General features: G+C 44.5%; 1 protein-coding gene across 1 annotated transcript in view; it reads left to right on the top strand.

The window, feature by feature from the left end:
* LOC140364381 (NEDD4-like E3 ubiquitin-protein ligase WWP1) overlaps positions 1–17730 on the top strand; it is a 55559-nt gene that overhangs the window by 20534 nt on the left and 17295 nt on the right. The window contains exons 8-13 of the mRNA XM_072450487.1: positions 7062–7243; positions 8110–8464; positions 12206–12301; positions 13719–13893; positions 17228–17282; positions 17454–17538. Of these exons, the coding sequence (XP_072306588.1) occupies positions 7062–7243; positions 8110–8464; positions 12206–12301; positions 13719–13893; positions 17228–17282; positions 17454–17538 (948 nt within the window). The remainder of the gene's footprint in view (positions 1–7061; positions 7244–8109; positions 8465–12205; positions 12302–13718; positions 13894–17227; positions 17283–17453; positions 17539–17730) is intronic.

Below are 17730 nucleotides of genomic sequence, written 5' to 3' on the forward strand. Positions count from 1 at the left end.
GCTGCTCCACATTCACCTCCACCGCCTCCAGCAAAGGAACAATCTTCAAAGGCCTTGGACCCATCTGTGACAAGCCCAACAACATCCCTGTCATCGCCCCTGCCTTCACACCAGCCCTGGGTTCCCCCTGCAACATCCACTCCCACTAAAGATTCATCATTCTCCTTCTCATCTCCACTCTCACCCATGGGCCTTCCCAGCCATTTTGAAAGTCTGATCAAATCAGGCATTAAGATGGCTCCACTCACGCCCAATATAGCAAGGGCTACGTCAATACTTATCAACTCTTCCCTGCACAAGCCGACTACACAAACAAAAGCCCCACCACCCATCTCCCCTCGCCTCTCACCTGGTCCCAAACTCTCCTTGGCTACAAAAGCCCCACCACCCATCCAACCTCGCCTTTCACCTGGTATCTCCCATAGCTAGGATGCACTGGGTCTCAGCGTTGCCGGGACTTATTGTCACATTAAAAATCAAACCAACCCGGGGCCCTATGTAAAAAGAGCCCCCCCTAGTGCTATTTCTGTAGTCACATCATCACACAGATGGAAAAACAAAATGTGAGTCAGGCCAAATCTGAGAAATGTGATTCATATTCCCTGTGAAAAGATAAAGCCCAGTCTCACTGAAACTAGTCTGAAACTTGCTGTGCTAAATGTCAGATCCTTATGTAACAAATCTCTCTTAATTAATCATTTTATTTCTTCTTATAATCTTGATTTTATGTTTTTAACTGAAACATGGCTTGACAAAAACACAGGAAATGTAGTTCTGATAGAATCTGCTCCACCCAACTTTAAGTTTGAATCTGAAACACGAGAAAACAAAAAAGGGGGTGGAGTCTGCTGTCTTTAGAGATGAAATAATTACCCGCCGGTTGTCTTTTGGGGTGTTTTCATCATTTGAGTATGTATCCTTTAAAATGGAGCTAAAACGGTCTCCATCCATTCTCTTCATTGTTTTATACAAGCCTCCCCAGCACTGCCAAAGTTTTATTGATGATTTTACTGAGATGCTTTCAGTCGTATGCACAGACTTTGATGGTTTGGTCATTACAGGTGATTTCAATGTGCATGTTGATAATATTTGTGACAGAAACGCTAAAGAGCTTGATGCTGTCCTTGAAACCTTCAGTCTTACTCAGCATGTGAGAGGCCCCACCCACAGCAAAGGACACACTTTAGATCTCATAATTACAAAGGGGGTAAATATTTCAAATGTTAATGTGATCGATGTTGCTCTGTCTGATCATTTCTGTGTCTTCTTTGACCTGTCTGTTTCTCCCAAACCACCGGTTGGTCCTGCAGTTGTTCAGAGGAGACACATAAGTGACGGCACAGGTGCACTGTTTATGGAAATGATAAACTTTGAAAATGTCTCATGTTCTAATGTAAATGATTTGTAGAACTCTGTTACATCTAGTGTTTTGAATGTTCTGGACACCATCGCCCCTATAAAGGCTAAAATGGTTAAAAATAAGCAGAAGGCGCCGTGGAGAAATGATGATTCGGTCAGGGCACAGAAAAGGGAGTGCCGCAGGGCCGAACGGAAATGGCACAAGTCAAAGCTCCAGGTTCAAAAAGAGATTTACAAAGAGAAGCTGAACATGTACAACCTAATCTTATGTAGAACTAGGGAAAGATATTTTTCTGAAATAATTGGAAGCTGCAGTAACAACTCGCGTGTCCTGTTTGCCACAGTAAACAGAGTAACAAACCCTCCAGCTCAGCTGCCGTTAGAACTCATTTCCACATCCAAGTGTAATGAGTTTGCATTATTCTTTAATGACAAAGTTCAGGGCATTAAAAATGCTATAAATCCCACAATGCAAAAAATTACCCTAAAACCACCAAGACACTTAGAGCTAACTCACTTTGCACCAGTAAATGACAAAACTGTCCATGAGATCATCACCAGTCTGAGTTCATCTACATGCTGCCTCGATGTGTTACCCACCAGATTTCTAAAGTCTGTGCTGAACAGTTTGTTAGCACCATTCACTCACATAGTGGACAATAACATTGATCTGCTTCTCCTCTGTGAAACATGGCAACAGCCCCTGGACTTCTATGCTCTCAACCAAGCCACTCCCTCCAACTACACTTACACTGCCAAACCCCGCCTCTCCGGGCGTGGGGGAGGTCTTGCTGTTATTCATAAAAAATCTACATCCATCACTGAACTGAACCTTAACCTTCCATCCATCTCATCATTTGAATACCTCGCCTTCTCCCTCCCCAACTCTATCACCGCTATCCTGATCTATCGTCCCCCAAAGCCCCACCCCTCTTTCCTCACTGAATTGTCTGAACTCCTCACCATCGCATCCTCTCTCTCTGCCCGCCTCCTACTCACTGGTGACTTCAACATCCACATTGACTGCCCCAACGCCCTACTGACATCCGACTTCCTCTCTCTCCTGGACTGCTTCCATCTCACCCAACATATTGACTTCCCCACCCATACCAAAGGCCACACTCTGGACTTAGTCTGTTCCTCTCTCCTACCCATATCTAAGCCCCACCCCCTCCCCTTCCCACTCTCTGATCATCTCTGCATCCTTTTCTCTGCCCCCCTACCCTCGCCCCACAACCCCAAAAAACGCACCATCACCTACCGCAATATCAAGTCAGTCAACCCCCTCACGCTCTCCCAGCTCATATCCTCTGCTTTCCCCCCTGACTCCCCCCCCCTCTTCCCCCGACGACTATGCTGTCATGCTCAACACCACCCTCTCCGACTCCCTTGACTCCCTAGCCTCCTGGAAAACCTCCTCCGTCTCATACATCAACCCCGCCCCCTGGTACACCCCTGAACTCCGCACCATGAAGCAGACTGGCCGCCAACTCGAACGACTCCTCAAAAGAACCCGCCTCACCGTCCACGCCGAAGCTTTCAAATTACACATCTCCTCCTACCGTGACGCTCTCCAAGCCGCCAAATCTGCCCACCTCTCCACCCTCATCAACAGCTCCCACCGGAGCCCTCGCACCCTGTTCTCCACCGTCAACAAGCTGCTCCAGCCACCGGACATCACTCCACCCTCCTCCCCTGACCTCTGCAACTCTTTCCTCCTTGCCTTCAATGACAAAATTTCCAAAATCAACAGCTCCATGACTGCCGTCTCCATTAACTCCATCACCACCCCCACCCCTGCCCCCCCTCCTCTCCCTGACCACCCACCCTTCCCTCCCCTCACCACCTTCTCCTCTGTTAACTCCTCTCATATCATTGACCTCATCACCGCTTCCAAAACCACCACCTGCTCTCTCGACCCCCTCCCAACGACTCTAACCAAGCCTGCCTCCCTGCTCTCATCCCCCATCTCACCACCCTCTTCAACCAGTCTTTATCCCTCGGCCATGTTCCTTCCATCTACAAACTGGCCTCCATCACCCCCATCCTCAAAAAACCCACCCTAGACTCCGCCAACCTCTCCAACTACCGCCCCATCTCCAACCTGCCGTTCCTCTCAAAAACGCTGGAACGCATCGTCGCCGCCCAACTTCACACCCACCTCCAGTCAAACAACCTCTATGAACCCCTCCAATCTGGCTTCCGCCCACTTCACAGCACTGAAACAGCCCTGGTCAAAGTACTCAACGATCTCCTCACCTCTGCAGACTCCGGGGCCCTCAACATCCTGTTACTACTAGACCTCAGCGCAGCCTTTGACACTATAAACCATTCCATCCTCCTACAAAGGCTGCGCCAACTGGGTGTTGAGGGCTCTGCACTTGACTGGCTCACATCCTACCTTACCAACAGGCAAGAGTTCATTTCCCTCTCCGGTCACTCATCCACCCTCTCCCCAGTAACGCAGGGGGTCCCCCAGGGCTCAGTCCTCGGCCCCCTCCTCTTCATCTGCTACATCTTCCCCCTTGGTCACATCCTCCGCCAACTCAACCTGGACTTTCACTGCTACGCTGACGACACCCAGATATACCTCACCACCAAATCCACCCAAAACCCTCCCCTCAGCCACATCGAAACCTGCATCTCTACAATAAAATCATGGCTCACTCTCAACTTCCTCAAACTGAACAGTGACAAAACAGAGCTCCTCCTCATTGGCACCAAATCCACTCTCAATAAAACTGGTCCCTTCTCACTCGGCATCGACACCTCGACCATCACCCCCTCTACCCTGGTACGCAATCTCGGTGTCATCATGGACCCCACCCTCTCCTTCACTCCCCATGTCAGCCACATTGTCAAGACCTCATACTTCCACCTCCGCCGCATCGCCAAAATCCGACACTGCCTCACCCTCCCCGCTGCTGAATCCCTCATCCATGCCTTCATCTCCTCCCGCCTTGACTACAGCAACTCCCTCCTCACTGGCATCTCCTCCCATTCCCTCCACAGACTCCAAATGGTCCAAAACTCCGCTGCCCGCCTCCTCACCCACACCCGGTCCCGTGATCACATCACTCCCGTTCTCCGCTCTCTCCACTGGCTCCCCATCAAGCAGCGCATAAACTTTAAAATACTCCTCCTCACCTTCAAAGCTCTTCACCACCTTGCCCCCCCCTACCTGTCTGACCTCCTCATCCCCCACCGCCCCTCCCGAGCTCTCCGATCCTCCTCCTCTCTCACCCTGACTGCACCAACATCCCGACTCAAAAGTTTTGGCGACAGAGCATTCTCCCGAACAGCACCCCGACTCTGGAACTCCCTCCCCCAACCTGTCCGCCACTCTCCCTCACTCACAACATTCAAATCCCGCCTAAAAACATACCTCTTCACCCAAGCCTATGACCTCCCCTACCCCTAGCCTCCTCTACCCCATTGCCTACACTTCTACCCCCTGTTACATCCCCATCTTTTTCTCTCTACTTCTTCTGTCTTGTTCATTTTATCTGTATATTAATGTGTTCTGTACGTGTTGTCCCCCCTGTCTGTAAATACCCCCCCCCCTTTTTTATTATGTTCAGCGTCTTTGGGTCACTGAAAAGCGCTATATAAATAAAAGTTATTATTATTATTATTATTATAGTTAACATGTCGCTTCAATCTGGAACATTCCCAATGTCTTTGAAAACTGCGGTCATAAAGCCTCTCCTAAAGAAGAGCAGTCTTGATGCCGCAGTACTGAGTCATTACCGGCCCATCTCTAATCTACCATTTTGGGGCAAAGTCCTTGAAAAGGTTGTTTACCAACAGCTCACAGATTTCCTCTTAATAAACAACTCATTTGATGTTTTTCAGTCAGGTTTTAGACCTCATCGCAGCACTGAGACTGCTCTTGTCAAGGTGACAAATGACATCCGCCTGAACACTGACACGGGCAAAGCCTCAGTCTTAATTCTGTTAGATCTGAGTGCTGCTTTTGACACTGTCGATCATGGGATCCTCTTACAGAGACTAGAGGACTGGGTGGGCATCACTGGCACTGCCCTAAACTGGTTAAGGTCCTATCTGGAAGACAGGAAGTACTTTGTTGAAATTGGTAGCTGTGTCTCAGACCACATGACCCTGACCTGTGGAGTGCCCCAAGGGTCAGTCCTGGGTCCCCTTCTGTTCAACCTCTACATGCTGCCGTTGGGTCAGTTGATACGCAGTGAAAATGTGTCCTATCACAATTATGCAGACGACACTCAGATCTATGTTTCACTACACTTCGCAGGTGACTATGGACCAGTAGATTCACTCTGTCACTGCATCCAACAGATCAGTTTGTGGATGCAAAACAACTTTCTCCAGCTGAACTCCGACAAGACTGAAATAATCGTTTTTGGCCCACAGAAACAAAGAGAAAGTGTTAGCGGTCACCTCCAGAGTCTCGCTCTAAAACCTACAAACCAAATTAGAAATCTGGGGGTAACAATGGACTCAGACTTGAACTTTAATAGACACGTCAAATCAATAACATCAGCAGCTTTTTACCATCTAAAAAACATTGCCAAAATCAAAAATATAGTGTCAAAACCAGATTTAGAGAGACTTATCCATGCGTTTGTCTCCAGTAGATTAGACTACTGTAACGGCCTGCTCACTGGCCTCTCCAAACGAGTTGTAAAACAGCTGCAGTTCATCCAGAACGCTGCTGCTCGGGTCCTGACTAGAACCAGGAAGTACCATCACATTAGTCCTGTTCTCAGGTCTCTGCACTGGCTCCCTGTGGCTCAAAGAATAGACTTTAAAGCAGCTCTGCTTGTGTATAAGTCTCTCCATGGCCTAGCACCAAAGTACATCTTGGACATGTTAGTGCCATATGAACCATCTCGGACTCTGAGGACCTCAGGGACCGGCCTCCTGCTGGTGCCCAGAGTCAGGACAAAACATGGGGAATCTGCGTTTCAGTTTTATGCAGCTAAAATCTGGAACAGTCTTCCTGAAGATGTGAGACAGGCTTCTACTCTGACAATGTTCAAATCTAAGCTAAAAACAGTTTTGTTTAGCTGCGCATATGACTGAAAGGATTTTTTCTTTGCACTCTTCTCTTTTGTTTGTGATTTTATTAGTTTAGACAATCAGTTGGATTGATAATTTTTAATTTAGTTAATTTTATTGTATTTCTGTTTCTGTAATTTCTTTGTGATTTGAATGCATTTTTCCTGCTGTGTGAAGCACTTTGAATTGCCTTGTGTATGAAATGTGCTCTACAAATAAACTTGCCTTGCCTTTATTATTTTCAAATTATTTTCGATTATGAGGTACGAGCACACTACACACAAACGCCACATTAAAATTGTGACTAAACTAGGACTAAACATGGCCAAAAACACAACCAAATCAAGTCTACATAAGAATTAAACTGGGCTCAAACCAGGAACAAAACAGCACAATATCCACAACACATCACAATGAACCGACAACACGACACAACCAAAAGTTTGCAACACAACAAAATGGAAACAACTGCAACAGAATCGGATTTTTTTTTATTTTGTTCAACTACAAAGTAAAATAAATTGAAAAGAACAAAAGGTACAGGGACCAAATCCCACTAATTTGCTTTGCTCTTTTAATTTGTAGTTGTCGTGACCCCAGGGGGCCACCGTATGTTCCTCTCGTACGTTCCTCTCGTACCTTCTCTTCTCCTCTCTGTGCAGCATCACGAACGGCACAGAGCTGGGCGTCCGGTCCGGCTCCGTCTCCACGTCCAACAGCGTGGACAGCGGCGCTCCGTCCAGCTCATGCAGTCCGGCCCTGGGACACGGCGTGAACGGAGACGCCTCGCACAAGAACACGCCCACGCACCAGCCCTCGGACAGCGACAACGACAGCAGGACGGGTGAGCGGCCGGTTTCGAAGTGCAGTTCGGGGAGTGATTGGTTTAGACGTGAGCCGGAGGACGGGTCAGGAGTCTGTGGTGTCAACGGTGTGTGCAGCCTTTTTACACAATAGCTTCAGAAAGTAGTGCCATTATTCAAGTCTTAAGTGGTCATTGTTGTCTGTAAGGGACTGTAAGCAGTACATTTATTATTTAAGCTTTGTGGAGCCAATCCCAAATGAATAATGATAAGGTTCAACAGTTGTGGATCATAAATTTGGGTAATTGTTGCAAAAACAGTGATGATGGTAGTTGTTGTAGAGTTATATAGGCCCTTGCCCTAGAAAATTTTATGTCTTGATGCAATACTTCACAAGATTAAATTGTGATCTTTTACTAGTGAACATTTTCTGTTTTGTCATAGCCATTGTTTTACAGTGTCAGTAATTGTCTTAAACAGACAGTTTTCCCCACTCCTCCTCCTCCTCCCCCTATTGGTCCGCCTCTTTCCTCCTATTGGTCCGCCTCTGTGTGAGTGACAGTGTGGGTGAATTATCAGAAGCAGCAGATCGCTTTAGTGACCTGTTAAAATCAAAGAACATTGTGATATTTATTTAGATGCAGAAGCAGGAATATGGGCAAAAATCTGGATTTATGATGACAGATGTGGGTTTAGTTGCAAAAAAATTACTCAAGTAAGACGGCGGTTATTTCAACTAATAGTGTAAAGTAGTGGTCCAGGAAATGACTCGGATGTCTGTTTGGAAGTACAAAACACTTACCATGAACATTTACTGATGACGCACAGCAAAAAGCACAAACACAGAAGTAGAAGAATATCTCAAAACCACAGTTCAACATGAATCACTTTATCTTGTTTTGTTTAGTAAATGGGGAAACTTGTGACGTCGCTCCCGGACCGTCCTGTCCAAACACTGGTGAAGCTCCCCCTGTGGCCGGCTCCGAGAACTGCTCTTCAGACACTGTACCACCGGGTGGTGCCATAAACGGCACATCCCCCTCCTCCTCCGCCACCGCACAGGCCTCTTCTGCTGCCTCCACCTCCTCTGTGACCACCTCCACCTCCACAGCAGCGGGGGGAGCCACCAACTGCACCACGTCCACGTCGTCGGGTTCGCCTCCGGCGCTGGGGGAAACTGACGTGGCAGGAGGAGGCGGGGATGCAGCTAAACCCAGGCAACAAGCAGCAACCGCAGGAGGAGCAGATTCTTTACCACCAGGGTTAGTTTTACGCATTGTGCTAACTTTAATGCTGACTTTAGTGCTAACTTTAGTGCTAACTTTAGTGCTTACTTTAATGCTTTCTTTAATCTTTAATGCTAACTTTGCTTTAATGCTAACTTTGCTTTAAAGGTTGAATGGACGACTTTTTTGGCCCAAATCTGAGTCTCATTTCCTCGTGGCGTGGACTGCAGATTCGTCCTGCCACGTATCAATCATAAAACGCACCTACCGTTCACCTGCAGCCGCGTGCGGCTCGTCCCCACGAGCAGCACATTTCCGCGTGTCTAAGCGCATTGATCTATCATAATATAGTTCCCTCAGTGTACGGGACAAAATTAAGACGGAGAAAGACAGTTTGAGCTGACTCGAAAGAAGACGGAAATCTATGGGAGACAAGAGATGCGATCCGTCGCGCTAATAAACAAACGAACGTGAGTGTTGTATCCGCACGGGGGAGTGCGCATGTGCACTTCCGCCTGAGTTCTCAAATCGCCGAAAAATCGTCCATTGCGCCTTTAACGCTAGCTTTACTTTAACGCTAGCTTTACTTTAACGCTAGCTTTACTTTAACGCTAGCTTTACTTTAACGCTAGCTTTACTTTAACTCTAGCTTTACTTTAACTCTAGCTTTACTTTAACGCTAGCTTTACTTTAACGCTAGCTTTACTTTAACTCTAGCTTTACTTTAACGCTAGCTTTACTTTAACTCTAGCTTTACTTTAACTCTAGCTTTACTTTAACTCTAGCTTTACTTTAACGCTAGCTTTACTTTAACGCTAGCTTTACTTTAACGCTAACTCTACTTTGAAGCAAACTTTGACGCAAATTTTGAACTTTGACGCCAACTTTGACGCCAACTTTGACGCCAACTTTGACGCCAACTTTGACGCCAACTTTGAACTTTGAAGCCAACTTTGACGCTAACAAATTACGGTAAATAAGAACATTAAATATGAAAATAAGTTTGTCATAATATCGTACAAACATAATTATTGCGACAGTAAAACGAGTCAGGATATTAAGTCTTGTCATATTCCCCACCTCTATCTAAGACATATTTTAGATTAGACCTTTTTATATAATTCGTTAGAGGTTTCTTGAATAAGTAATACTTGTCTGATGGATGACCTTTGACCCTCTAAAATTCTTTCCTTTTGCAACTATAATTTTGAACCTTCCAATTTATTTCTATCCTTGACAGAAATCTCTCTTCAAGTCTCTTCTTGTCTTTTCTGTTCCATTTCCTACAATAATTTACCCTCCAAGCGTAAAAATAGCATTGCTCTTTGGGTTAATCTTGTGAATAAATGGACGTGCTCAAATATATCAGTCTCCCAGAGCGTTTGGACTAAATAATCCTCAATATTTACAATGTTATCAAAGAAACGAGGACTTTTCATCCAGGAATAATACGTTTTGGAATCCCGTCTTCAGTAAATCACACTTGTGTTCTTATTCAATTCAAGCCATCCAAATATTGTGTTTGATCAAAGTACTTTTTTCAGCCTGGAAGGTTTGTGTAGCTTACAAGCTCATAAATAACGCTTTGTTCTTTGTTTTTGTTCATTCCAGGTTAGATATACATACGTTTGACCTATAGTTTTATGATGAAGTCTAGCTCGGAGCTTATGGTTTAAACTGGCATCATATCCATCCAATGTGGAAGGTTTTAAAAGGTTTACATATGTTTTTCCAACTCAAATATGGTCCTCTGTAGAACACTGCCTGATCTGCAACATAACCTTGTATCTGTCTGTTTCATACCTTATGTCAGGGCTGTCCTAACTGTCCTGAACAATTTTTGTTGGCCCTCAGGCTTCCTCCTAAGTTGGCCCAAACAACAAAAAGTTTGAAAAATTCATGTTATACAAACCTAATATTAATGTTCCATGTCTTATTTAAGGTGTGGAGGCATCGGAACTGTCAAATGCAAACATTTTAAATGGTTCACTTCATTGTCGGGTCGTCGGTGGCCCGCTGCTCCTCTCAAGTTTCAAAATGCGGCCCTCAGTGAAAAAAGTTTGGACCCCCCTTCCCTACTTGCACCTTCTTTTTCTTCCTAGATTAAAAAAAGTATAACAAGAAACGCAATGAACTAGAACTGAAGACAATAATCAAACCCAGTAGACGCACATAAACCAAAATAGATGTCCCATTTAGTCCATAGTCTGTCAAATTTGTCCAATATAATTGCTCTGTGCCCCCACAAACGCCCCCCCCCCCACTTTGAGAGACGATAAAGAGAATTATCTATTTAGTTTTAGCTAAAGCAGCTGGGTCTATTATATTGAGAGAACGGCACTAATTCACTGTGTTGAGTCTACGGGGATCATAATGAAATGTTTTGACAACTCTACACTTTCCTTACAATGAGAACAAGATGTTATACATTGGCTCACACTTAATATTCCTTTGGCCATAAATACAGTGTAAAGAAAACAGGCGTACATTTTTGAAAACATGAGTGGATTTCGAGAGAAGGCGTGGTCTGGAACACTGTATGTCGAAATGGCAAAGCTCGGCCATTTTTGATCCTCTGCAGACGTTTGAAAACGGGGATGTAATTTTATTAATATAAGATTTAATATAAGGTAAAGAGGAGCGTGGAATTACACAGAGGGAACTACGTCAACGGCAGACTTTGGTTTGCAACGTTTCGCCACTTAAGTATTTTCTTCAGTTCTGACAGCGCCTTAAATACCTCTGTTTATTTTAGTCCATTGAACCACCCTAAAATGTGCAATGTCCCCTGTGTCTTATTTTACGTAGTTTATGTTCACGGTTAGCTTCATTGTTTTCCTTGTTGTTTTGGGTCTGAGGGTGACAAGTTGTAACTCAGGCCCCCAGCCACCAGGGGGCGCTACTTTCAATGTACTGGTAGTTAATTCCTTGTTTTTCAACTTTAATTTGTCATACAAACAAAATATTTCTAAGACTATTTTATGGATTTTATGTCATTTATTTTGTGAACAATATTACTTTAAAAAGAGCTTGAGAAATCGCTCATGTTTAGACTGTTGGCGCGAAGTCATGCGTGGTTCAAATTTAAGGTGACAAAAGCAGACCTGGAGTTGCTTCATTTATTTGGCTTCATTCACACTATTTTGGGTCCTTCCCCTTCCGACCATCAAAAACTCTTCTGAATCACCTCGGTAACACGTTTTCTCGATCTGGCTCGACGAGGCTCTGAGAATCTTCTTTGCCGTTTTTAAGTCCATAAAGCATCGACAGACAATTATTATTTTTTTGGGCATTTCTGCGGTCAAATCACGATCATTGCAAGTCGACAAGCAGCCTCATTAGCAAACCATTGTGTAATTCCCTCTGCAGCCATTTGATGGAACCCTTCAGTTACTCTGGCGTCTCCCAAGACTGTGGCATATAGTTTTTTTGTTTTTGTTTTAGCTCTAAAACATGACATGCCAAAGTAAATGTTCTCAAGAGCATGTTTAAATGCCAATAAAAATACAAATAATGCGTCATATATTTGTCCTTTAATTGGACGGTCCGGGTCAGAGGTCGTCAGCACTCAAACGACATGAATACAAGAAATATGGAGGTAATTGCGTCACTAAAAACTCGTCTGGTGATTGTTGGAGTTAAAGAAAAATGGCAGCATTAAAATATGACACTACGAGGTTTATACTGTGATAATATGGACCTGAAATGGCGATTGACGTGACGGCGCTCGTTGTGGATACTGAAATGAAACATATGTTTTTGTGTGTTTTTCCTCAGGTGGGAGCAGAGAAAAGACCCTCACGGCAGAACATACTACGTCGACCACAACACGAGGACGACGACGTGGGAGCGACCACAGCCACTGCCTCCTGGGTCGGTTTCATTACATTTAATTACATTTAATCTAGCAATATTGAATTTACACTGCGTAGAAAGAAAAAAAATTGATGATGCAAAAAAAGGCATGAATCAAATCAAAATTCCCAAAATTATTATTAGTTTTTTTTAAATGTTAATTTAACAAACAAAATGTATACTATCAATTTACATATTCAAAAACAATTTATTCTGCTCAGAATTGGGACAGTTTTACAGTTTATTACTATAGTTAACTGCATTATATTCTGAGACGGCACAATATATAGCAAAAAAGATGGATAACTGCATCTGACAGAAATTTACTGTTTTTAATGTTTTTTGTAATATATTAATTTGATTTATTTGGACAAAGTTTAAATAATACATTAAAGCTATTTGTCTTGATATAACTGAAGTCACTGTGTCAAAATGTACATTCAAATATAAGATAAGATAAGATATTCCTTTATTGTCCCACATGGGGAAATTTCATTGGTGCAACGCAGGTAGATACAGAGGCAGATACAGAAGAACAGATCACTTATAGGAAGTCTGAAAAACACTTTCAGTAGAAGATCTCCTATAAATAAAAAACTCCCATAGACACATAAATAAATAAATAAATACCATTGCATGTGATCCCGACAGTAATTGCACATGAATATGTGTCACGACAGCACATAGATTGCACATGAATTCCAACAGAAATTGCACATATGACAGAATTGCACATCAGTATTAGGTTAGGTCAGTATTGCGACGGGATAACGTGACGATCTCCGGGTAAGACGACTGTTCTCCGCAGTTTCATGAGTTCCTCCTTTGTGTAAACGCGGTACGGTGCCGGGCGGGGGGCGGGGCCGGCTGGAGCCGGGGGACTCAGAGCCAAGACACATCGCAACGACACGACGAAAACACTCAATCCAGCCGAATAAAGTCAAAACAAGTTAATTTAAAGCGATTCCAGTGCGTGTCCCGATCGTTCGTGAAGTTCCTCTTTCATATAAACGTGTATATAAACGTGTACCGACGACACGCCGTACTTTAGCGCGGCCGGAGGGCGCGGGGGAGGGGCTGGTGGGCTCGCTCGGAGCTAGCTCACGTCACAACAACACAACGAACGCAACGAAAAACGCTCAAATCCAGCCGAAAAAAGTCAAAAACAGTTGAATTAAAAAACTATTCCAGCGCGTGTCCCTATCGTACAGTAAAATAGAAAAAATATACTAACTATATTTACAAAATATAGGAGATAAAGCACAATAAGTGTGAGAAAGAAGAGAGAGCGTTTACACCGGGCTGCCAGCTGTACCAGCGCCTTATGACGTATCAATATATAAATATCACAGTAATATCGCCGTAACTTCCAATACCGCGCTGCTTTTGCTAATCGTACTGTAGCTATAATCCTCGTGTGTCCTCTTGTGCGCAGTTGGGAGCGGCGTGTGGACGACCGGGGCCGGATCTACTACGTGGACCACAACACGCGCACCACGACCTGGCAGCGTCCCACCATGGAGTCTGTCCGGAACTTTGAGCAGTGGCAGAGTCAGCGCAGTCAGCTGCAGGGAGCGATGCACCAGTTCAACCAGCGATACCTCTACTCTGTAAGACACGCCCACTCACTATAACAACTATATTCAGATGATATTTGAGTCGGGAGGAGGTGTCGGGAGGAGGTGTCGGGAGGAGGTGTCGGGAGGAGGTGTCGGGAGGAGGTGTCGGGAGGAGGTGTCGGGAGGAGGTGTCGGGAGGAGGTGTCGGGAGGAGGTGTCGGGAGGTGGTGTCGGGAGGTGGTGTCGGGAGGTGGTGTCGGGAGGTGGTGTCGGGAGGAGGTGTCGGGAGGAGGTGTCGGGAGGAGGTGTCGGGAGGAGGTGTCGGGAGGAGGTGTCGGGAGGAGGTGTCGGGAGGTGGTGTCGGGAGGTGGTGTCGGGAGGTGGTGTCGGGAGGTGGTGTCGGGAGGAGGTGTCGGGAGGTGGTGTCGGGAGGTGGTGTCGGGAGGAGGTGTCGGGAGGAGGTGTCGGGAGGAGGTGTCGGGAGGAGGTGTCGGGAGGAGGTGTCGGGAGGTGGTGTCGGGAGGTGGTGTCGGGAGGTGGTGTCGGGAGGTGGTGTCGGGAGGAGGTGTCGGGAGGAGGTGTCGGGAGGTGGTGTCGGGAGGTGGTGTCGGGAGGTGGTGTCGGGAGGTGGTGTCGGGAGGAGGTGTCGGGAGGAGGTGTCGGGAGGAGGTGTCGGGAGGAGGTGTCGGGAGGAGGTGTCGGGAGGTGGTGTCGGGAGGTGGTGTCGGGAGGTGGTGTCGGGAGGAGGTGTCGGGAGGAGGTGTCGGGAGGTGGTGTCGGGAGGAGGTGTCGGGAGGAGGTGTCGGGAGGAGGTGTCGGGAGGTGGTGTCGGGAGGTGGTGTCGGGAGGTGGTGTCGGGAGGAGGTGTCGGGAGGAGGTGTCGGGAGGAGGTGTCGGGAGGAGGTGTCGGGAGGAAGCGACAGGAAGGTGGCGTGAAACAAAACAGTCTGACATGTATCTTACCCAGACTGCACTCACAAACCACAATCACCCGGGAGTTATTCATACAGCAAAATACTAGGAAATGGTGTATTTTACAACGATTCAATTCACGATTCAGTCTCAAATCTTCAGCCCGCTCTCTCCACTTCTTCGTCTCTTTATGCCGTTTTTTCCCGTAGAAATGTTATGATCCGAAACTTCTAAACTAAACAATTTAAAAACCAGATTGATCATGTAAATGTAGTTGTCTTGGCTGAGGTTCAAAACGTGAATGTGCTCTAAAAAGAAACATGCAGAAATGATAACTTTATACTCTTGTTTGAAAGATTACACTTTTGTATTCAAGGTCATTTGTAATAGTTTTAATTATAGATAACATGCTACGTATTAAAATTTTGCTTATCTCTTAATCAGTAATTTTGAGATTACACATATCCCGCCTCCACACTATAATAAACTATAGCATGATAATAGCAGTAGTTTGTTTTATAAGCTTTTATAAATGTTAGCGATCATTATTCATTACAGGAACTCTCAAGCTGTTGTGAAAATAAAGCTGTAACTCACTTATTTCCAGTCAAATCAATCATTCTGGGAAGCATCAGGCTCAGTTTATACTCCAAACCCACAAGTAAAACATTACCCTAGAATAAGATGAAAAATGAAAAGGACTTTTATATGGATTCTGCCTGGAAGTTTTTGCTTTATTAAGTCCCTAAATCTCATTGTTAGTGAGTTTACCTTCAGCTTTTAAAAGAGAACAGTCAAAACGCAACAGAAGCTCATTTTACTGTCAATCAACCGATTTCCCCCAGAAACCAGCTTTACTCATTTATATATTTAACAAAGAAAATCTAGGCAGGATTTAAATCTGATTTCCTCTGAGCAGAGCTTGTTTCTACTAATAATTAGAGTAAACTATGATCAGAATCTAACCCTACAGCGTTTTCTCAGCTTCACAAAGGCTCCAGAAGTTCAGGAACAGCTTCAGCTTTAAACGGGGCTCATTTTTTCCGGCGTTTTTGGAAAAATTTGCCCCCAAACAAAAGTTTTAAAGCTCTTGTCTGACACTTTATATACATATGACGTGCTGGGCCACATCGTCCAGTTAAGAAGTTATTAGATGTACAGATTTTACGCTTGCTCGGAGCCCGCACACCTTGTAAAAGACGTTTTTACGAGACGTGGACTCGTAAAAGAGCTCGAGTGTGACCACAACGTTTCAGCGCAACTCGGAAAACAACTCAAACGTGACTGGATTAAGCGGTCACACAAAGTACTAATAAATCACATAAAAAAAAAACAACAATGACGTTTGTTCTTTTATAAAACGAATTGACTGGCAGAGTTTGGTAACTATTTAACTGAGCCGAAGATGAATGAACATGGGGTTTTAATGCAATGTTTGATCAATTATTTATTCATCTGTTGGTGTCAAAGGCATTAGCATTGTATTAGCTTATCATTCCGACCTATTTTCCCCTAAAACGCCCGACTAAAATGAACCTCAAATCAAACTGAAGCTGTTCCTGAACTCTGAGACTCTGATTTACATTTATTAAAAGTGGGAACAAGCTCTGCAAATCCCACCCAGATTTACTTTGAGCATGTGTTGGGTTTTGACAGTGCCTTTCTCAAAGCTGGAGCTAATTTCACCAAAATGAGTTTTAGGGACTTGTAATGAAGTAAAAAATGTCCAAGAGGAATCCATATTAAAGTCTTACCATTTTATTTTGAAATTTGAAGGTCATTTTATTCATTTCTGTGTTTGTAATTCCAAATGACCTTGATTATTTCCAGAAAGTTTGATTTGACTGAATTTAAGTGGGCTGCTTTCTTTTCATTTTATTCAACATTTCCACGAGCTTTGTCGATTTTTATCAGATTGTGGGCAAAATGGAATAAATTAAGGCAAAAAAAAAAAAACATTACCACCAATGTATCACTGTATTCTTATCACAAATCTCTCAAGCTGAGTTAAGATCATTTTAAATTAGCTCAGGAAAGGTCAAATGACCCTTGATACTAGCTTAAATCAGAACTGAGTAACCCTGGCGATAGAGCCCCCTGCAGATCCCTTGTGAAAATAGTCAGATTGGTACTTTTTTCTTTCTTTCTTTATCCTAATAAGACACTATAAACATGTACAAAAAAATGTCACATTGTCAAATATAAAAAAGAGCGAGGGTTTCTCAGGAGAGTCGTCCTCGGGTCTATTGATTCCGCCCAGAGACAGCAGGGGGCGACGATGGACACTTCAAACACCTTTTATAATACATATCTAACCATCACAGGGACTTACAAAGATGTTTAACAAGGTGAAAATGTTACTTAGTTCTGCTTTAAGTATGGATTTAGGAAACGTTTGACATTTATTTGTAGTATTAATGTGTTTTTGTAATTTAGTTTTGTTGTTGTTTACATTTGTGTCTCGTACTTTCAGGCGTCCATGATGTCCGCAGAGAACGACCCCCTGGGCCCTCTACCTCCGGGATGGGGTGAGTCCATTTTAACCACCTTTAATTCAATATTATTCACTCGCTTATAATTATTTACTGAATGGAAATGAATGGTTCCTGTTAGACGGTTTGAAATGACATGAAGTTAGTCGTTTTTTTTTATGAGCAGAAGACGCTTTGAATGATCGTGTTACATTCGTCTTTCCTCAGAGAGACGCGTGGACTCCAATGACAGAGTGTATTTTGTCAACCACAACACCAAGACGACGCAGTGGGAAGACCCTCGAACCCAAGGGTGAGCGGCGAGTGTGGGAGAGGGGAATCTAGATTAGATGAGGGCAGTGGATCTTCCTCTTATGTGGCCTTCAGAGTACCACCGGATCTAAATGGGTCTATTCTAGGTCTAAATTAGAGCTGAACTGGGTCTCAAATCAGACTTGTTGTACTAGTTCCAAACGAGGAATAACCCAAATGACCCAGAAGACAG

Source organism: Eucyclogobius newberryi, unplaced genomic scaffold, assembly GCF_026437365.1.
Source record: "Eucyclogobius newberryi isolate DKJ021-1_F unplaced genomic scaffold, fEucNew1.0.hap1 SCAF_18, whole genome shotgun sequence".
Taxonomy (NCBI): Eukaryota; Metazoa; Chordata; class Actinopteri; order Gobiiformes; family Gobiidae; genus Eucyclogobius; species Eucyclogobius newberryi.